Source organism: Aquila chrysaetos, chromosome Z (assembly GCF_900496995.4).
Source record: "Aquila chrysaetos chrysaetos chromosome Z, bAquChr1.4, whole genome shotgun sequence".
NCBI classification, from domain to species: Eukaryota; Metazoa; Chordata; class Aves; order Accipitriformes; family Accipitridae; genus Aquila; species Aquila chrysaetos.
In genome coordinates this window covers 84,916,870-84,934,110 of record NC_044030.1, presented here as the reverse complement: position 1 = coordinate 84,934,110, position 17,241 = coordinate 84,916,870, and the positions used below count along the sequence as shown (strand labels likewise).

The window sequence follows — 17,241 nt, the reverse complement described above, 5'->3', positions numbered from 1 at the left end:
AGATTAGCAGTTCTGTTTCTTAGTCTGGTGCTTTCTGCCCCCCCTCTTTTACATTTTAAAAAGGGGCTTGGCACGATGTCTCCATAAAAATATTTTCTAAATATCTAAAATTCAAGTTTTGCATGTCTTTTCACTCTAGCAAGAGGTGTAGATATAAACAGAATTACTATTTTTGAGAGGATCCGTAGCACATCTCCAGAAGTACAGAACATAAGTCCTTGTGACTTTTGCTAACCCAAGTCCATTGCTAAATTCATTGGCTGGTGTGTGGATTATCAGTCTTACAAGAACAATCTGGTATTACTTAATACTTTTAAGTGTTACTTAAACTGTTTATACAGTTTACAGTGTGACCTGATACTTTTTTGTCAGGTGAATGTCTTATTTACCCCTTTTATTATCAGCAGTATTTTCTTGCAAAGGACCTAGCTTTTTCATAAAGGGTCATAACAGACTACGTCTAAACACTTGTGTAACAGGTTTAAGTAGGCCACAACGTGTTACTGCTAAAATTGGGAACACTTCTAATCTTTATTAAATTGGAAATGTGTTTGAGAGCTGTTCTGGCCAATTAATTTTATTGTCATCTTTCAGGTTTTTTTTTTTTTTTTTTTTTTTTTTTTTTAAAACAGAGCTCCTCTCAAAATGAATGGTAGTCAAAAGGTATTTTTTTTTCAGAAGGTGAAAAAATAGTTCAGATTTATGACTGCTCTGAGCTCTGGAACCTTGAATATAAATTAGTGATTGAATGAAGAATGGAATACAATTTCTAGTGAGATATAGTTTACTTGTTACATGATTTACCGCTCTGCTGTGTCTTGTGCACAGTAGATTCTGAAAGGCAAAGAGACATGTTTATTTTCATAACAATTAGGAGCAGATCTGGTACATAATCTGTCTCATACTAGAGTGCCTGTAAGTGAAAGTTCAGACAAATGGAGGGAAAATGTTTAAGGTAGAGAACTGGGAGACATTTTCTAGGCATTATTTTTGTAAAGAGTGAGGAGGAGGAAGGATTTTGGCTTCTGCATGGAGAGAATAGCTAGAGGGTGGCAAGAAGGTAGTGTTGTGAAGGGTTGTAAAGCTTGTAAAGAGTGGTACATAATTGGCAGTGGGTGAGGGAGCAGGCATGTTTTCTCTAAGATCCCTGAAGATGCAAGAATTGTTTACAGTCTACCCATGACTAACAAGAAGGACAATATTCTAAGTCGTCATATAACACTGCATTGTTTGGTTTGTTTTTTTTTGTTTGTTTGTTTGTTTTTTTTTTTTAAGTGGGAAATAGTTATATATATACCTCCAGCAATCTCTTTCAGTTGTTCTACTGCTCCTCCCTCCCCTACCAAAGAAGTTTTTCATAATTTGCTTTGCAGCTTTTTTGTGCCTATTTCGTGGAGTCAGATCCAGTGCAGAGTAAGTTTGCTTAAAAACCAAACCAAAACAAAAACACCAACCAAACAAACCCCAAACAAGAAACATAATTAAAAAAACAAGCAAACAAAAAAACTGATCCAAAAGCAGGTTGAAAGTTTAATTAGCTGAACACCAGATGGTGCTCTTGCCTGGCAGCTAGAAGAGAAGTATTTTTAGCGGCATCTTTTGTGCAGCTTAATAATTGGAAGGAAACAGAAATTTCCCATTAAGTTGCATCTACCTGAAAACCATTTGACAGATGATGTCAGATGATGTTGGCTGCACAGCACCCTCAGCCATTGTCTAAATCAGATAACCTTGCCTGCAGGAACAGAACAATAGAGGTCAATGTTCATTTCTGAGATTGAAAGCTTGCGAAATATCAAGTTAACTCTGTTTTGTTTTAATGAGGCTTGAGTGTGGGTAATACTTTTGACAGGAGCAAGATGCTAGTTTCTGACTGTTGTGGCAAGGAGCTAGCTTTCACCTGTCAAACAGGACAGAATTTTAAAGTTTTCTTGTCTTGTCAAGTTATTCTTTTTTCCAATTGTCTGTTGCAAAATTAGTGACTGTTCGCAAGCGTTATTGGGAGCCATATAAATGGTGTGTGTATTGTTTTTCATGGAGGTAATTGATGATACTCTAGAGTAAAAGATCTGTCCTACTTCCTCAGATTTTTGCAAAGATGGGACTGATGTGATCCCCAGGGAGAAGAGGGTTGTATTCTCTGAGTGCTGCTTTGGACATACTTCTGTTCTACATACAGCAGTACTATAGGGAAAGAGGAGGAGAAAAACATAAAAGGAGAAGGTAGTAGGAAAATGCTTGGTAGTAGGAGAAGCACCCACCCATCCAACCAACAACAAAAAAACCCCAACCAAAAACCAACGACACGCGGGAGGTGGTGGGGCTGGGGTGGATTGCCTCCTTTCAGCGACAGATGCCTGACAGATTCACCTTGTCGTCATGAAACCTTGCCCATAGCAAGGAACCAGTGTCTGCAAGGAAGGCAAAGGTTACTTTTGATACTTTTAAGGGAAATTTGGATCTGTATGTGTAAGTAAAGTTTGTGGGGTTCTTAACACTTTTCCGTGCATGCTTTCTCTCTAGTGAGGAATATGTGAATAGTGCTTTGCTTTACAGAAGCTGTTCCAAATTAGTCCAGGTACTGCTGATCGCAGCTGCCGAAGGGAGATCTTTTAGGCTGCCAAACAGAGTTGGATCTTCTGAGGAACAATAGTCTTTTAATCCCCCAAATGAGAAGCTCAGGGCCTTGGCTTCAGAGTTGGTGAATTACTGGCTTCCTAATCTGAGAAAGATGAAGGTGTGATACCATATCTGATTTTTTTTTAATGGTATTGCTTTGTTTACTTTTCTCTTTGTCTTCATTTTCTTATGCTTTGCTTTTCTCAGCACTTTGTACTCATTTCTTTCTTTGTCATTGTTTTGCTTTTCTCCTGTTCCCCTTTCAGTTTGGTTGATCTCTGTCTCCATTCATCAATTTCTCATCTTCCTGGTTCTCTTTTGCTTTCTCTCCCCACTCCTACCTGATTGTATATGTTAATCTCTGTGTGGTTCTGTGTATAGTTCTTTAGCATTGCTCATTTACTCAGCCATGTCTTCTTTACTGGGTTTATTTTTTCAGTCCAGTTAACTTTTTCATCTGTTTCTGTGAAGAATACAAGGTAGTTTGCAGGGGGGAATAAAGTTTGCCAAATACCAGTGTTACTGACTGCAACGTTGCTGTGTCTCTGTCAGCAATACTGATGCAAGATACTCATGCCCTTTCACTATCCCTTCCAGTGTTTATTTGGGTCTGCTGTGGGTTTAATCAGGAACTAATCTGTCTGAAAAACAACACGGCAAAAAGAAGTGTTTATTTTTTCAGCCAAGTTAGTTTCCTCGAGTGATTGATAGCATGGCACCACAGAACAATTCTGGCACAATGAGGGATTGATTTTTGGGGCACAGCAGGCTGTTGGGCTAAGAGGTGGCATTGCTTAAATCTGATGTGCTATCCAGAAATGAATGTGAAAGTGTGTGGTCAAAGCAGAGCTGGCTGCTGGGAGTGTAATATTGTGCTTTTCTGGGCTGTTTGTTCTTCCTGTCATAATGTTGATTTTCTTAATAGCTAAGCAAGTATTAAGAGGGGATATGAAGTGGGAGTAATTCTGGTCTGTGCATTCACAAACCCTGATTATGAATCAGCTGTCAGTAATGAGAAATGAGCTGATGGTGAATCCCTGCTCATTGCCTGTGACTCCCCTGGCATGAGTGATAGTAACAGCCAGAGCACGTCTTGGGTGCTTTTACTTGGCAGGTAAAGCCACTGGGGCCTTGCACAATTTAGGAGTGGTAGGAGATAAGTGATGTATGCCTAAGTGATAGTAAAAGGAAAAGCTGCTAGTAATTTAGTTTTACGTTGCCTCGTGCTTTTCACTGTAAAAGGTATATTGTGATCTCTTCCGTAAAGCAGGTCATGGATGCTAGGCAGATAAAATCCCCTTGGGCTACAGAAGTGTCTGCTGAGAAATTTCTAGTTTCAGCCGTTAGGAAGTACTTGGTAGTCTAAATTCACACTCCTGCATATTCTCTTTTTTCTTCACAGATCCTTATTTGTTGCACAGAATGGACTCACGGGAGCTGAATTAAAATTGTGTAAAACATCTTAAATCTGCCACTTCCTACGTTTAAAGTGGCTGACTTATCAATCTGAATAATGTTTGGATATTTGAAAAAAAAATACAGCTTTTCTGGATGACTTTTTTAGTTATTGTTATGAGCAAGAGCTGTAAGGTTTACTTTGGAGTCTTAGCTCTCAGTTTAGGCAGACCTTTGTGTTTATCTGGCTCTCCTACGAGTTGCTACCAAGAATGCAACCTCCTCCTTAGTGGTGGTATTAGTTACGATTCTTTCCTGATGGAAAACTTAAAGCAGAGTTAACTAACACAGAACTTGCTGAAAATCATGTGCTTAATATTTACTGTTCCGCTTTGTTCCTTCCCCAGAGTTTTTAATGAGTGGCTGGTTCAAGAATAGTGTGCATGAGCCTTTAATGGAAAGACATAAAAATGAGCAACTTTTATGTTGCCTTAATATGGTACATTTTTTAAATTGGTACAATAAATTATATGCAGCTTTTTATTCTTTGACGTCTTTCCTCCAACTAGTCCATTAAAGTCAGCATTCCCACAGTATGAATTTACTGAATGGGCTGATTCTTCTGTTTTGTATTCGATGGCAAGGAAAAAAGCTTTACTTGGAGGAAAAAAACTGTCAGGAAAGCTGCTCCCTTTTTTTTTTTCCTCCCCCTCTTTTAGAGGGGGTAGTTGTCTGCTGTGGTTTGGGCCTTATTATGATAAGGGTAGGTGTCACGGTATGGGTGTGTTTATAGTTACAGTTTGTATGCAGAATACTTTCTCTTGCCATGTTGAGATATTTTAACAGTAGTCACTGCCACTTTGAAACCTCTTAGATTGTGATGCCTCTAAATAAAAGCAGATAAAACCATGTTCTTCAAAGATGACTGCTGTCAGGAAGCAACTTTCTCTGTCTTTTATTAATTATGGTTTTGCTGAAGTCTGTGGGACTGATTGTTAGCAAATTTAAAGTAAGGCAACTGAATTCAACCACTCCAAAATAATCCACTGATATTTTTTTTTTTTTTTTTTACTTTCTCAACTGAATTCAACCACTCCAAAATAATCCACTGATATTTTTTTTTTTTTTTTTACTTCTTCCCCCCCCCCCCCCCGCTCTTTTTGGAAGTAATGTTTTTTTTACAATATATGCCAGAGTAGCTGACCGCAGAATCCGTCTTTCTGGTAGTATGAAGCCAGATATAAAAATCTGCAGTCAATGAAAACTATGCAATCTTTTTGAGCAATAGTCTGCTTAATTTACCATTCTTCCCTACCTCTAGTGAAAAGATGCTTTCTGACAGAAAACTAACTCGCTGATGAAGAAACTCCTTGTACTATGATCAGTAACTACAAAGTGATTAAATCCCAACAACATAAAAAAACTTGACATAAGATCAATTATGAAACGATGGAAGAGCAATTTCAGCAAGACAAAACGAATTTGTATTGTCTAAATACTGTTTCAATATTTTGTTTTACTTGGTCAGTAATCATTGCCTATACATATGATAGATAACTCATAATTTTCACTCTTCCTTGTGAAATAAGAAGAGGCAATTTTGGCTTGTTAGTATTCCCATATGTTTTAGTGAGTGTGTGTGCATCGAATTCCCAGATGGCATTTTTATGATAGTACAGGTTTGAGGGATTGAACTTTAGTATCAGGAAAAGGAGGTGACCTCTAGTATCAGAGAGGCAGTATTTGAGCTTGCAAGTTTGAACTTAATTTTGATTTTTTCCCTCCTCTTCCTAGTACAGCATCCTTATGTGACATAGGGGTGTAGTGGTTGTGCTCTTGTCTTTCCTACAGAAGGTAATTACCCTTGATTACTTTTTACTTCCATCGCTGATGTGTGATACCTGGTGTCACACAGACGCTTCCTGTGTACAGATGAATTTGTAGTGACAATTTGTATGCAAAATATGCTTGCCGTGTTGAGGTGTTACAAGACAATAATCACTGCCACTGTAAAACCTCTCCTGTTTTGGTACCTTTAAAATAAAACAAGATAAAACCATTTTCTTTAAAGAAGTCTGCGCTGTCAGGAAGCAAATTTCACTATTACTATTAATTTTAATTTTGCTGAAGTCTGTGGGCCTACCCTGTGCATAAAAAACCAAATAAAATTAATTTCTTGCTTTTATAAAGGACTTTGAAAATGCTGCCCACCAGATCACAAGATGAGGCAGGAATTCCTGTGAAGCCTGAAACTTTTTCCTAAAATGTGTGGGAAGCAATCCTGCACCTCACATGTTTGCTTGGATCTAAATGATCCAGTCAAGTCTGTGTGGTTAAGTATACTTTTCTTTGAATCCTTAGTGTTTCCCTGCTGTGCTCACAACCTGTTTGAATCCCCACACCAGGTGATACCTTTTGCTGATGCCTCGGAAAATTGTAAACTGGTAAATGTGATTGGAATATGTACTACTTTCCCCAGACCAGATGGTTTAGTTCAGGTAGTGTCAGTTGAAATATATAATTACATGTACAAACTCACTCAGGTCACTGTGATTGTGATACTAAAGATCCGTGGCCTGAAGCTGGTGTTCGTTGCTATGTGCACGTGAACATCTTCTAAAGTGGTGTCTTCTCCATGGCAGGGCTTACTGGATGTTACTGGGCTGCCTGGGTTTCTCCTAGTGATGCTCAGCAGTGCCATCAAGCAGCAGGAAGAGTTTACTTAACCTTGCTGCTTGTTTATTGCTAGAAACTGATAATCTTTTTCTTGTTGAGAATGTACTAATGGTTCTCATAGACCAGAGGGTATTTTACTCCTCCATCCCAAATGAATCTCTCTTCTGTTTTTACATGTTCTAGGAAACACTGTCTTTCAGGAGCTTCTTTTCCATTCTGAAAAAGTGTATTTTTTATTTTCCCAGTTCTCGGTAGACAAAATTGCAGAGTGGAGAATGTGTGGGATCTTTTCTTTTCTGAAAGGTTGTTTTCTCCTGGATCCTCCCATAGGTACTTTGTTAAAATTAAATGTAATGTGTTGAAAGGGATCAATTTAAATGCATTCTAGACTTTTTTTTGTGTCCCAAATGGTGAGCTCCTAAAATATCTCTCTCTCTGTGTGTGTGTGTGTGTGTGTGTGTATACACATAGATTTGACAGCAGGGCAGTCCGTATTTCTCGGGTCATGGTTTTCAGAGAGAATTAGAACTTTTATTTGTGATCAGTGCAGTGAAGGAGCTTCACTCTGTCAGTGCTTGCTCTTGTTGCTAGTGCTGAAAAACAGTTTGAATACTACCAGTGCCGCTCTGTGGATTAATGAAAGGGCGGATGTTTTAGTGTTAGGTTTCCATTCTTATATTCATTCATTAACCAAATGTCATCTTCACAGGGATTATAGAGCAAACTCAATACCATAGCTGGTTGTAGCATTTCTTTTGTGCCACCTTATGAATCTTGACTCTGGCATTTTCTGCCGAAGTGTTATTATAATGTATCTCCTGTCTTCACAGCACAAAAAAATAGGCAGATGGCTTTTTCCACGTCTCTCACTTTTCTTTCCTGCCCGAGTTAAGGAAAGAAAGCCACTGCTAAGCTTTGCCCCAGGTACCTGGAAATGGGCTGCTATTTTTTGTATCCCCCCACTATACCCTGTCTATGAATCCATCCTTGGGATGTAGCAGTAATATTACTTCTTTTGAGTGTAAGAACACCATTTCACTGGTGTGTGTGTGTGTGTTGGGGTGGTATTCTGCTGTAGTTCCTCCTCGCTAGGTGTTTCTATTGCGTGAACTGAAATTTTGCAGATGTTGCCTCGTCCTGAGGATGGCAAAATTCAATTCTGTATTCTTGTTGTATGAATACAGGGGAGTGGGCTGTAGTTAGTTTTTAAGCATTAAACTTTGTTTTGGTGCGAAAAAGAATGACTCGAGTGTTGAAAGCTTTGCTGAACATCTGAAGGTCTTGCTTGGTTTGCCACTGTTTTTGATCCTGCCAACTTGTAGAAGTTAGGCAACTCTGTGGAATTTGTTTGAGGACTTTGTGTGGTTTTTATAACTCGAAGGGAAGAAAAAAAACCCCCAAAACCTGTAAGAATGCTATACTTTAAAACCTAACTGCTTAGAAATTAGGGGGAAAATTAATCAGAATTAAAAGCTGTATGTCTACATTTATGGTTTAAATCCTGGAGCAATTACAGTAATCACTTGGTCTGTATTATAGAAGTCCCCAGCATCTTTGGATAGTGGGAGGTGGGTCACGTTGTGTTGGGTTACGATTATTTAGTACCTAAGAACTCTCTAGTCAGTTGGTGTCCAATATTTGCAGGAAAGAATACATCCTCATGACAAGCAGTCAGCTGGACAAGTTTAGAAGTTTGGGGTTTTTTTTAAGTGCAAAAAGTCCTTGTCTCGTATAGAACTAGAAAACTGCGTTGTCTGTAGTTGCTGGCGGGGTGTTCTAGCTTTATACCATTTGTTTTTAATTACTCTGCATGTTTTTAGCACTGAAACAAGAGACCACCTTTGAGACTAAGTCTAACATTTTTAAAGTATATATGAAAGCGTGAGTTTGTTCTTTCTGAAACTTATGTTGCAAACCAATTTATGGGGGAGGAAAGAGTGCTGATACTTGATATCTAAAAAAGCCAATCTGCATAATCTGAAGTTGTCTTAGGATATTCAGCTGTAGGTGAAGAGCTGTCTCTGCTGTCAGCTCACTGCACAGTAAATTAGTCTGATATACAGGAAAATTTGCAGGCATCTTAAAACTTAATTTGTTTGATGTCTCTATCTTGAAGCATTTCCTATTGAAAAGTTTTGAAAGAATTATTTTGGCTGCTGTTTCTACCAATATCCTTACCTCCTCTTCTAGTCTTAAGGAGTTTGAACACAGCTCAGACAAACTCAATAGCTTCCAAGAGCATGGCTCCACGTGAGTTTTCAGCTGGTTTAGGGGCTTCCCACACAGCACCACAGTTAGTCTCAGGTTGATGCAACAGTTGTTAGGACTGTGCTGTAAACTGGATTACCATCTAAATTGAAGAACAGAAAGAAGGGGCACTGTTTCCCCCACTGCTGCATTTTAGAAGCTCACTGGCAAAGTTGTAGGTAGTTGCCAAGAGCAGGTGGGACAGAGAGAGTGCATGTGGTTCTTTGCCCTTTTTGTCTTCAGTCTCTGATGTTATATAAATCAGGTTACTCATCAGAAAATTTAATGCTTAGGAAGCAACAGCGACTTTGGCAATCTAATTATGGCAGTATTAAGTTTTCCAATATCTTTATGTGAGAGGAGTGCTTGAATGGAGGCCATACCACTGACTTTTACAGGCTTAGTTACTGTTCAGGTTTCATTACATTGCTACTTTCCTATTTATTCTGTGGATGGTGATTTTCATACCTTTAATTACAAGGATGTAGCTGCATGAGCTCTGAAATTGTTCAGCGTATATTACATAGTATGTTATGTCTGCAAGCATTGAATTGTTTTTTTTGACTGGCTTTTAATCTTCTCCGATATCCTGAGCGGTAGGGCCTGTAGTGATAGGACACGGGGTAATGGTTTTAAACTAAAAGAGAATAGATTCAGGCTAGATGTAAAGAGGAGATTTTTTTACGATGAGGGTGGTGAAACACTGGAACAGGTTGCCCTTTAGGTGTTAATAATGGGACACCTTCATACTGCTTAATGTGGCATTGGACACAATATCTGATTATTGTCTTTTTTTTTTCCCCATCTCTTCAGGAGAAATATACTTCCCATGTATTCTTCTGTTTTGTTTTCAAGGATCAGTTACTCTATACTGGTAGGTTTGTAGTGACAGAAGTATATAAATGTCTTTTGATGCAGCTGGTGTTTACTTTCAGTGGTTGTTGGAAGGTTCTGCTTTAGTGCTTTATTGTTTTCAGCTGATGGTTTTCATTGAGGCATACCAACAGGCAGTTAATGAAGTTATGAAAAATTTGGTATATCTGGTGTGATTGTTGCATTAATAAAACAACATTAGTTAAAGAAAAGTGGTGCTTAGGTTGAGGTTAAATGTCGGTTTGAGGACTCTTTAATTTATTTTAAATTTAATTTTAACTCTTTTTAAAAAGGTGTTACTTCATATGATAGTTTGTGTCAAAAATCAAGCTCTTTCTGTAGGCTGCTGTTGTATGTGTATTTTAAGTGGCATCAAGCTAAGCATGGTAGTATTGAAGCCACAAAGGTGATAGTAACACAAATGATGTAGTGACATCATTTCATCTTGACAAACAATTCACTTTGCAATATTAGTTTCCTGTTTTATTGTCACTGTACTTCAAATGCATGTTTTACTGCCTGACGCTAGGATGACCGAGCACTGGAATGGGTTGCTCAGAGAGATTGTGGAGTCTTTGTCCTTGGAGATACTCAGAAGCCACCTGGACATGGTCCTGGGCAACTGGCTCTAGGTGGCCCTGCTTGAGCAGGGATGTTGGACAAGATGACCTCCAGAGGTCCCTTCTCACCTCAACCACTCTGTGCTTCAGTGGTATCTATGTAAAGCAGCTAATGGATTGGTAAAATTAAGTGCTTCATAGAAATATTTTACTACTGTTTTGTAAAGAATTTTCACTTCAAGTACAGGAACCTAATTGCCTGTGTAACCATTTTTTATTTTCTTTTCCCCCTCCCCTAGTGCTGACTTAAAGCTCTTGGAAGAAGCCACAATCTCAGTCTGCAAGTCTTTAGGTGAGAAATTGTGACATCTTAACTTTTTTCCATGTACTTTATCAGAAGAATTAAGAAACAGCGTTTATGTGCACATCCATGTCTTTAGTATACTTAACTCTACTTGTATGTGTTCCACTAGTAACATTAGTGTAAAGAGTGTGTTTATATATATCCTGGACTTCTAGAAACTTCCCTTGTTAACTGTTTTATAGGACTTGAAATGACTGGAAGGTTTAAAGCAAATTGATCCTCACTACCTCTTTTTCCCTCTGCACTCTAAGCTGATCAGTAAGGGGAAAGAGGATGAAAGGAATGGATAATGTAAATGTGATCAACAATGTTTCAGGAAGGTAAAAACTAGTTGTGAAAACTTGCCTAGGTTTCTGACAGGTGACTGTTGTGCTGTAGACAAGTCTTTGGAAAGGAAGAAGTAGTAAGAGCTCCACATTTGGTATATTTTAAATCTAGGATGAAATCTAGGATGAAAAGTATTGTTTAGAGAACAATTATGGAGTAGTAAAGCATGTACTGGAAAAATCTTAAAAGAAGAACAAAGCTGTACAGAAAAGCGGACATACTGTGCTTTACATAGAAATATTTAAGACATTGAAATTTGGTTTCATTCTATGTATTGTTTGAACTAAATAGTGTCAACTTATGCATGCTATATAATTGTGTCTTATTTTTCCTCATCTAGTTGAGAAGAATCCTCAAACAGGAAACCTTGGGTCATTGATTAAAGTCTTTCTTTCTAGAACCAAAGAGTTAAAAATTTCAGCAGAATGTCAGAAGTAAGTACCTGGAAAAAAGCTGTGTGTGCCATTTCAGTTTTTAAATGTTCCTTTTGCTGCTAGCTCTTTGAGTTTTTTACTTTGCTAGTTAACATACTTAGAGACCAAAACTTAGAATTCTCTTAAATTGTTGTTTGAAACAGAACAAATATCTAGTACTTTGCCGAACACAGATTAAATGTAATAGGTAAATAGATTGCTGGGGAAAAAGACATGTTTGTGTTCATCCTGTGTGTTACATAAACACATTTGTGTACAAATGGTGTAACTTCTGCTTACTATGGGTTTAGAGCTGTTTAAAAATCACCTGACCTTTTTAGCTAAATCTTAATGTATGAAACAGTATTTTATCTTGGAAATGTTTTAAATTGGATTGGATTTGAACACAAACATCTGTATAAAGACATTGCTTTCAAATCATATCATGCATCTGCCATTGGTTTTGCTTGCCCCTTCAGCAGTACGAAATAACTCTTAAGAGGTTACGTATGCAGGACTGTATAGTTTTTGCAGGAAGCTTTCTGTAATTATTCCCCCACACCCATAGACAAATGTCTAACTCTCATCAGATTTAGGTCTTCAAAAGGAAGACTTTCTCTTTAATGCCCCCTTGCTCCCAGGGCTGCCCTCAACCTTTTTGCTTATATCTGGAGAAAGAAGTTATTCCTGCCTGGATAGCTCCTGCTGCTTTAATCCAAAAATACTTTGAAAATATAGCTTCAAGTAAGAGCTTGACTATATGCTGTTGTATGGGCTTCCCAGCAGTTGCTTATTGGGACTCATGAAAATGTAACAAAGCTATATTCCCCTTGCATTCAGAAAGCTTGGAAAATATCTCTGTGTGTTGCATAGAAGAATCTTGCTGTATTGTGCTTCTGAAGTCCATAAATGCCTACGGTTATCTGAAAGCTATTTGCCTGGGAAAAGTGCTAAGGTTCAGGGAAGCAGAGTAGCTTTCATATCGAAGCTGTTGAAAATTTCCAAATGCCTGGGTGGCTTGAGTTTATAGTATCTAGAAACCTTTAGAAGTATGCTGAGCCACCTGGTGAGCTCTTCAAAAACTGGTACTTCTGGCAACTGTGGTGTTTTTAACAATACAGACTTAGTTAGGAATAATTAGTTAGGAATAAAAGTTTGGAATTGTATTCTCTTGGGGGAAGAAAAAAAATACTTCTTTTAAACACATTTCCAGTTTGCTGTAGCATCAACTGAAGACTCCCTGCTTAAGCACTTTGGCTTTTCCTTGCTTCAACTGTAGGAACCCCTTTGTCTACTCTGGCATGTATTTTCTTGTGGTTTTTGATGCATGTTTGCAGGTTAAGCGTTACTGATTCTTGTTTGTTTCTGCTTCTTTTCTAGTCACCTCTTTATTTGGCAGGCTCACAATGCACTGTTTATTATTTGCTGTTTGCTGAAAGTATTCATCAGTCGAATGTCAGAAGAGGAGCTGCAACTTCATTTTACTTATGAAGACAAAGCACCGGGCTCATATGGTAGGTATACACTAGTGCTAGTGAAACAAATATCCCACAAGAGACTAAAAAGTTCTGATGTTTGTAGATGTGGCACTTAAGACATGGTTTAGTGGTGGACTTGGTAGTGTTAGGTTAATGGTTGGACTTGATGATCTTAAGCGTCTTTTCCAACCTAAATAATTCTATGATTCTATGTTTTGTTTAGACTACGAATCCCAAACTTTGCTTTAAAACTAGAAACAAAGTACCAGTGAGGTTACATACAACATGTTTTCTGTTCAGGACAACCTGTGAGATTGGAAGTATGTAGCCAGCAACAAAACTGATTGACTTCCTTCAGGGTCTGAAGTAATTTGGTGTAAACCATCTTCCTTTGTATCATACATGTGAAAGAGAACACCTTCAAAATGTGATGAGAGCTTTTCATTACATATTGACTGTCATCTTCTGCTAGAATTAAATGTTTATTAACAAGCTGTTGACATGTTACAGGTTCTTACAGCAAAATAGACCTCCTAGAGCAGGGTTTAAGTTGTTTGGTTTATTTTTTCTTCAAACATTTGTATTAAGTTTAACACGGTCATTTATTTACAAACTTAATTTGGCATTTTTTTAAAGAGCTGTTCAGAAGTGCTGCTGTAGACCTACCTTAGCTTTTAGTTATTTTCATACAGTTTGAAAGGTGGTAACGGTTCTCTTCAGAAGAGCAGAAAAGAGTTGGGGTGAAGCCGACCGCATACCACTGTAGGAACAGTGACGTTGCAATTATTTAGTGTTTCTTCTCACATATGTTTCATAAACTGGCAGCAGCCAGGGAGTGAATTCAATGCACATTTTAGGAATCTAGTGAGAGAAGGTAACAGTACTATGGTTAGAACTGATCTATTGAAAAGGCAACTGCTAAAATGTAATTAGTGGGCAGTAGTTTATACAAGAGTACGGGAAAACTTGAAAGAATTTAAGCAGAATATTCAAATATAAGTGCATCTCCACGAAATGGAGCATGTATTATGCAAGATGGAAGATGGCAGGGAAGATGCTCAAATAATCTAGCTGTTCTCTTTCTGCTCTCTGGTCCTTCTTTTTGAATGTGAATGTGAATGCGTTCAAAATCAGTTTGATTACAGCAAAAATAAAGTCATAACACTGCCACAAATCTTTGTGTAGTGCTATATCAAGATGCTCTTACAGAACACGTGATGGATAATGCTGGCACAGGAGCCCTGATGAGCCCTGTGCTTTGTCATAAAGATACTGTTGAGTTTGTAATTGCACGTTGTTTATAGCATAGAGCCAAAAATGGTCTGGCAAAAAGGAATGGTATCAGAATGCTAATACAGTGCAAGTGAAGTGTGGAAGAACAACCAAAAGTATCTGAGTGTGGATTTCCCTCAACAGTCTGTCCAGCAAGGACACGTGTTGAGAATGCCTAATAGCTGCTTGCTCACTGAGTGGTGAGAACTGTTCATTAAAATCTGTTTAACTCCTTGGCACCCGCCGTTGCTCTGGGGAAATCAGACTTCGGGTGTCAAAAGATTAAGTGCTACATTTTGAAATGGTTTAATGTATTTTAAACTGTGATGAGTAATCTCCAAGAATGAAGCCAGCTAACCAATGCATTAGAAATAACACCTGCTTATTATAAGCTATCACTGCAGACTGCTTATGCGTTTATACTTGGTTTAAAAAAATTGCCCACCTCTTGCTTCAGTGGTATAGTGTAGCACAGTATGGGTGGAATGGGTATTCCACCCACAGAATGGGTGGAAAAGCTGAGACGTTTTGTTAGCTTGAACCCCTGTGATTTTTATTGCCTATGCTGGGAGTTCCTCACAGCGTGGTATGAAAAGTGATTCTTGTCACTGGGGTAGATCCATGTTTATACCATGTCTAGTAGCACTTGACTATAATTCACAGTGACATTTATTAGTGATAATTTTGTGCATATTGATGGCAAATGTACTTAGCAATTATCTTTGAGCAGATTGTTTGCTGGATGTTCTTGATTAGGGAGGTAATTGTGTGTGGTCTGCTGATGAGAGCAGGGGATGGAGGCAGGAAACGAGCTCCTCCTTTGCTCGCCCCGCTCAGCCGTGGCTCAAGTCCGCTGCCGCTTTCGGCTCGGGTTTCTGATTGGAGAGGATTCTTGTGACCTTCCTCAAGGTATTGAGGTTCATAATGGCTATGTAAACACAGCACGTTGTTTTTGGTTCCTACCAAATCGTCACACAGGTTTTTTTAAATATGTATAGAGTGTGGCAATGGGGTGAATGCCTTCCTATAGCTTTTATGCTTAGCTATAGGAAAAGTGCAGTATCAATAATGGAATGTAATAAACTGCTGTTGTGTTAGGGCCATTAAAGTGAGCAGAAGAAATGAAATGGTTTTTTGTTTGTATTTTTATAATTGTCAAGTGTAGTTTTCTTGAATCTTTATTTTTTATTCTTTGGAAACTAGAGCGTGCCTTGTTATTGTGAAGTTTGCAGAGATTTATTAGTACATTTACTAAAGTTTTATATACTTAACGGTATCTTTGGTGAACATGCTTTTAAAAAATTTAAGTTGTTCTTAGTTGTCCTTGCTGTCTTTTCATTTACCAGAGCTTGATATTATTTTAATATTCTTCAATTGTGAGTGTGATAAAACAAACCTTATAAAATACATTATTACATTAATTATATAATGTAAATAAAATATCCATATAGATGAAAGCTTTAATATAGTATCTGAATTTTGAAGTACTGTTTGCTTATTTTCTTAATGGCTGGTGAGTAGTTACTGGAAAGAACAGTACAACCAACCAACAGCACAAACAACCCCTCTCTCCTACAATCTTTTTTTGTATGCTTTGTTCAATCTCTCAGCCTTCTGAGAAAAGGTAACCATTTTTTTCAGGATCATCTTAAAACTCTTTTGGAAATCAGTGTGTGGTGGTGTTTGTTTCTCTGTTTAAACTATGAGTATTCCTTTTTTTTTTTTTCCTTCTAGTTGGAGAATATATCCCAGTACCATGTTCTGTGAGTTTAAAATACAGCACGTCAGGCTGCTCACACTGCAGTCAGTCAGAGCATCAGCACCTGCCGTGCAATATTTGGTATGTCAGGCAGAAGTGTGTACTGTATAATAGTAATGATGTATGGAAAATATCCTTGTCACTGGCTACTCAGCAATATGTCTTGTATTTTGACAGGTTATATATGACATAGCCACTATTGTTTAGTTAGCATTTTTTATAACTGTCTTATCTGGAAGAATTCTCCTCCCAGGTTTTGCAATTCATATGCTTTCACTTTTTCTGAATGTCCAATTTGTGCTTTTTCCTTCTAGGCTGTGTTTTAAGCTCAGAAGAAAGCTGTGCAATTGTGCTTTGTGTCATAAAATGTAATTATCGAGTTTTTTCATTTTTCAAAAAGTTTGAGTGCATGGATATGTTGTAGCCTACCGTTATACAGCTGTAATGAATAAATTGCACAGGATCGAGTCCCTGCTAACAGCACTGTTTACTGATTTCCTTCACAATAGTCAGACCATTAGTAGAAGTTTGTTCTTTTGACAGTTTTCAGATGGTTCTTTGGCCCAGGAAGTGCAACCTTTGCCTCTTCATCCATAATTTGGAATTTGTGTATAACTTTGGAGGATATTGCACAATTCTGATTGTAGGAAAATCCTTATAGATTCAGCTGCAAAATCCTAATATTAATAAATCCTAAACTGGACTTGGCATATGCTGATCTGAAGCTGGAGTTAGTCTTGCTAACACAAATCCTTCATCTTTCAGTGAGGCTTCCACTGTCTGTATCCCATAATTTCTGCATGTTCTTTAACTGTATTGTGATTTAGAGGTGTAAGAGAGCACATGCTGTGTATTGTATTCTAAGTCAAACGATCAATTCATTTAACCTATTCCCTGACCCGTAGTAGGGAACTTTATTCATTCTCTATAGAGAAGTGTTTATCACAAGGCTGCTAAGGGACTGTATTTGGTGTATTAGAGCAAATAAGAGGACATAAAGGAGGGAATAAATAATAATACTTTTACTGCAACCCTTAAATGATTTCATGAGTGTTCAGCTGTCATATGAAGGAAATGAGGGATGGCAGTTAGTTTATGTACTCGTTATTAACACTGTTAAGTGAAAGTTGGGAGCTTTTGAGAGTCCTCAGAGCTGAAGATCAAACCACAAAACCCAAAGAAGCTTTAAGTCTGCTGGTTTTGTAATTAATTGAATGGGTGAGGCTTTTAGGTACTGTTTTACAAGTAATGAATTATT

The 17,241-nt window shown here is 37.9% G+C and overlaps 1 protein-coding gene across 7 annotated transcripts in view; it reads left to right on the top strand.

The window, feature by feature from the left end:
- Positions 1–17,241, top strand: part of DYM (dymeclin) — a 221,993-nt gene that overhangs the window by 13,491 nt on the left and 191,261 nt on the right. For all 7 annotated transcript variants that reach the window (XM_030004289.2, XM_030004292.1, XM_030004288.2 and 4 more), the window contains 3 exons: positions 10,670–10,722; positions 11,402–11,495; positions 12,855–12,988. In XM_030004289.2, coding sequence (XP_029860149.1) covers positions 10,670–10,722; positions 11,402–11,495; positions 12,855–12,988 — 281 coding nt within the window. The remainder of the gene's footprint in view (positions 1–10,669; positions 10,723–11,401; positions 11,496–12,854; positions 12,989–17,241) is intronic.